The sequence below is a fragment of the Palaemon carinicauda genome, chromosome 45 (genome assembly GCF_036898095.1).
Source record: "Palaemon carinicauda isolate YSFRI2023 chromosome 45, ASM3689809v2, whole genome shotgun sequence".
NCBI classification, from domain to species: domain Eukaryota; kingdom Metazoa; phylum Arthropoda; class Malacostraca; order Decapoda; family Palaemonidae; genus Palaemon; species Palaemon carinicauda.
In genome coordinates this window covers 19,271,388-19,275,480 of record NC_090769.1, presented here as the reverse complement: position 1 = coordinate 19,275,480, position 4,093 = coordinate 19,271,388, and the positions used below count along the sequence as shown (strand labels likewise).

The window sequence follows — 4,093 nt, the reverse complement described above, 5'->3', positions numbered from 1 at the left end:
GAAATTAACTTTATTAATAGTACTTACCTTCATTACTTGATAGCATGTAAAGCAAAGTCCTTCTTAAATCCCTGTGCACACAAATATTCCAGGTTTTTATTACGAAACAAGATATAGATCGAGTAATTTCCTCCAGTAACCGAAAACGCAACCGTCTCACTAACACTCTATAGACAGACTGACTGATTGTGTTGTTTAGGTCAAGCATTATCCATCGGGGTACTTCAAAAAAATGCCTGCAGCCTTGCGCATTCATAAAACAAATGCTATGATTGCTTTATCTGGAGAATATGGCCCAAAATCATTCGCCATATGCTTTTTGACATGTCATTGTAAAAAGTTAAATAGGTAAAAGCGGATAGTCAAAATTCATAACAAAATTAAACGAAGGGTTTAGTTACCGTATCTGACCAAACGTCGTGCATCAAAAGTTAGAGTTGTTGTATCTGACTAAATAGAAAAGGGAAACAAAAAATTAACTTCATATGCAGGTTAAGTACTGAAATTTTAATCAAGTAATGTAGGAAGGTCATCATTATGAACTTTATGATATAGGTGTCGTTTTTAGACCAATCATAACTGAGAAATGATCGAATTGCAAGGTACAAAATAGCTTAGTAAGACTAGGCTGAAGTTGGCGCTCAAATTAACACATTGTGACTGTTCTCTTGGTCTCTTAAAACGCTGCAATTATGGTATTACTATTGATAATATTTATTATAATCCTCATTCTTAGTACTATATCATATTTAGCATTATATGTACAATCATTATTGAATCAAGAGCTAATAAGTCTACTTTTTGCATTGCTTCATATACACAGATTTCTCCGGTGAACATTATAATGTTTCGATTACTTTTGGGGTTTTGTAAATGTCAAAATAAATATCTGGAATTGTATAAAGTATATTGACGAGAATCTGTCATACACGGTTGTGTACCTACGTTATACTGCCTTTACTCGAGATGGCTGTAGGCCTAATAATTGAAAAGTTTATAAAACCATAATGCCGCATTTATACACGATTCTAGACATACATTTTATCTTGGTTTCCTAATTTGTTTTACGTATTGTCCTCATACATCGTTCGTTCGTTCGTTTAAGAACGCCTTGCCTTATGTAAGACACGGGCTCTTCAGTTGGAGGTCCGTATAAATGTACTTTATACAATGAGCTACCGCTCCAAAAGACGTATTTAGTACATTATACATATTCCCTGATGGTAGTACTGTACTACTGGAAAACACTTGTCACACCACAAATAAAAATGACCAGCAAAGCAATAAAAACGTCCACTGCATAATTTTTTCTCTCCTGTCTTTCGTTTCATCCATAAATTCCCTCACCTCCAGAGGTGGGAGGGAGTTGGAGGAGAGGTTGCTACAGTATCTGTCTCTCTCACAGTCTCTCTCACCGAGAAGCTCACAGGGTTTTCGCACCCTCAGAGTTTAAATTTCAACCGCCGTTGTCCGTACTCGGTTCCAAACGCACTGTGGACTGTGGTTTCACATACAAATAGGGTAAAAGGCTATAAAAGGGCTAAACAAGCTATAAAAAGTTTATAGAGGTTTTAAAGGTTATAAAAGGGATAGACTTCGTTCGTTTAGGAACGCCTTGACTTATGCAAGACACGGCCTCTTGCGTTGGTAGACCGTAAACTAAAAAGGCTATAACAGGTGTTAAAAAGGGTATAAAAGGTGTTCAAAGGCTATAAAATAGGTTAAAAAGATTATCAGTGGCTATAAAAGGTCTAAACAGATTATGTCAGGGGTTAAATTGGTTATAACAAGGTTAAAAAGCCTATAAAAGAAGTAATAAACCTAAAAAGGGGTTCAAAGCATTAAAAGGTCAAATAAGGCTATAAAAGGGCTAAAAAGACTGGTAAAGGGACAATTTTACGGAATAGATGTCAATGTCTGCACCAAAGCTTTTAAAAATCTTTACTTCAGTTCCTCTTCGTCTCTTAGTCTCATCCATCTTGCTCATCAACTTCTTTTAAATATTACTCCAAAATATAATTCCAGGATTATCCTAAGTGATCCAAATTATTCCAGGATTATCCTAAGTGATCCAAATTATTCCAGGATTATCCTAAGTGATCCAGGTTATTCCAGGATTATCCTAAGTGATCCAAATTATTCCAGGATTATCCTAAGTGATCCAGGTTATTCCAGGATTATCCTAAGCGATCCAAATTATTCCTGGATCATCCTAAGTGATCCAAATTATTCCAAGATTATCCTAAGTGATCCAAATTATACCAGGATTATCCTAAGTGATCCAAATTATACCAGAATTATCCTAAGTGATTCAAATTATTCCAGGATTATCCTAAGTGATCCAATTTATACCAGGATTATCCTAAGTGATCCAAATTATTCCAGGAATATCCTAAGTGATCCATATTATTCCAGGATTCTAAGTGATCCAAATTATTCTAGGATTATCCTAAGTGATCCAAATTATTCCAGGATTATCCTAAGTGATCCAAATTATTCCAGGATTTTCCCAAGTGATCCAAATTATTCCAGGATTATCTAAAGTGATCCAAATTATTCCAAGACTATCCTAAGTGATCCAAATTATTCCAGGATTATCCTAAGTGATCGAAAGTATTCCAGGATTATCCTAAGTGATCCAATTTATTCCAGGATTATCCTAAGTGATCCAAATTATTCCAGGATTATCCTAAGTGATCCAGATAATTCCAGGATTATCCTAAGTGATCCAAATTATTCCAGGATTATCCTAAGTGACCCAAATTATTCCATGATTATCCTAAGTGATCCAAATTATTCCAGGATTATCCTAAGTGATCCAAATAATACTAGGATTATCCTAACTGATCCAAATTATTCCAGGATTATCCTAAGTGATCCAAATTATACCAGGATTATCCTAAGTGATCCAAATTATTCTAGGATTATCCTAAGTGATCCAAATTCCACGAACCCTTTCCAGTGTCTTATCCACATTACAATGAGTAATAATTGAATTGGATTGAATTAAGGATTATCTTTAAATCCAAAGGCTGGAGACATCTGCGGGATAACCTTTAGAAGATACATAAATTGTTGTTTGAAAACAATTGAGAAATTATGCGAAGATTTATATAAAGGGTGTTTATGTCTTTAATTCTATAAAAAAATGTGTATATGTACACACACGCGTGTATATATATATATATATATATACTTATATATATATATATATATATATTTATATATATATACTTATATATATATAAGTATATATATACTTATATATATATATATATATACTTATATATATATATATACATATATATATACTTATATATATATATATATATATACTTATATATATATATATATATGTGTGTGTTTATATATATATAAAGTATATATATACAGTATATATATATATATATATATAAAGTATATATGTATATATACAAAGTATATATATATACATATATATAAAGTATATATGTGTATATATATATATATATATGTGTGTGTTTGTGTGTATATATATATGAAGTATATATATATACTGTATATATATATATATATAGGCTATATATATATATATATAGAGAGAGAGAGAGAGAGAGAGAGAGAGAGAATACCTTCTTACCTCCAAATGATTAATGACTGATGCCTTGATGTTTGCCTGCATGCAAAGGTCACCTTCTTGAGAGCTTCTCAAGGGTATGATCAATAGTCCTATTTTTTTTTATTTTTTTTTTTATGAAACGCCTCCATGAGATTGCTGAAGTCACAACCTTTTCGAAAACTAATTTAAGAGATCGACAGATGAAATATTGGACTCATATTTAACGTGTGTGTCTCTTCTGAAATTGGCGGTAAAGAAATATTATTATTATTATTATTATTATTATTATTATTATTATTATTATTGGTGTTGTTGTTGTTGTAGTTGTTGTTGTTGCTATTATTATTATCATTATTATTATCATTATTATTATTATTAATATCATTATTATTATTATTTTGACAATAATAATATTAATAATAATAATAATAATAATAATAATAATAATAATAATAATAATAATAATAATAATAATAATAATAATTGGGATAGGAG

General features: G+C 30.9%; 1 protein-coding gene and 1 long non-coding RNA gene across 2 annotated transcripts in view; one reads left to right on the top strand and one right to left on the bottom strand.

The window, feature by feature from the left end:
• Positions 1–160, bottom strand: part of LOC137634909 (uncharacterized) — a 178,723-nt gene extending 178,563 nt beyond the window's left edge. Inside the window, exon 1 of the long non-coding RNA XR_011042581.1 lies at positions 28–160. This is a non-coding gene — a long non-coding RNA (uncharacterized lncRNA). The remainder of the gene's footprint in view (positions 1–27) is intronic.
• A 1,462-nt stretch (positions 161–1,622) lies between these two features.
• Positions 1,623–2,995, top strand: LOC137634832 (uncharacterized protein in mobD 3'region-like). Its single transcript, XM_068367385.1, has 3 exons — positions 1,623–1,654; positions 2,026–2,513; positions 2,703–2,995. The coding sequence occupies exons 1-3, from the start codon at positions 1,623–1,625 to the stop codon at positions 2,993–2,995; spliced, it is 813 nt and encodes a 270-aa protein (XP_068223486.1).
• The last annotated feature ends 1,098 nt before the right edge of the window (positions 2,996–4,093 follow it).

Excerpts from the sequence above, each read along its gene's own strand:
- LOC137634832 (XM_068367385.1), top strand. The coding sequence starts at position 1,623 with ATGCAAGACACGGCCTCTTGCGTTGGTAGACC. Across the intron at positions 1,655-2,025 it reads GCCTCTTGCGTTGGTAGACC|GATTATCCTAAGTGATCCAA; the intron begins GTAAACTAAAAA and ends ATATAATTCCAG. Across the intron at positions 2,514-2,702 it reads TTATTCCAGGATTTTCCCAA|ATAATTCCAGGATTATCCTA; the intron begins GTGATCCAAATT and ends TAAGTGATCCAG.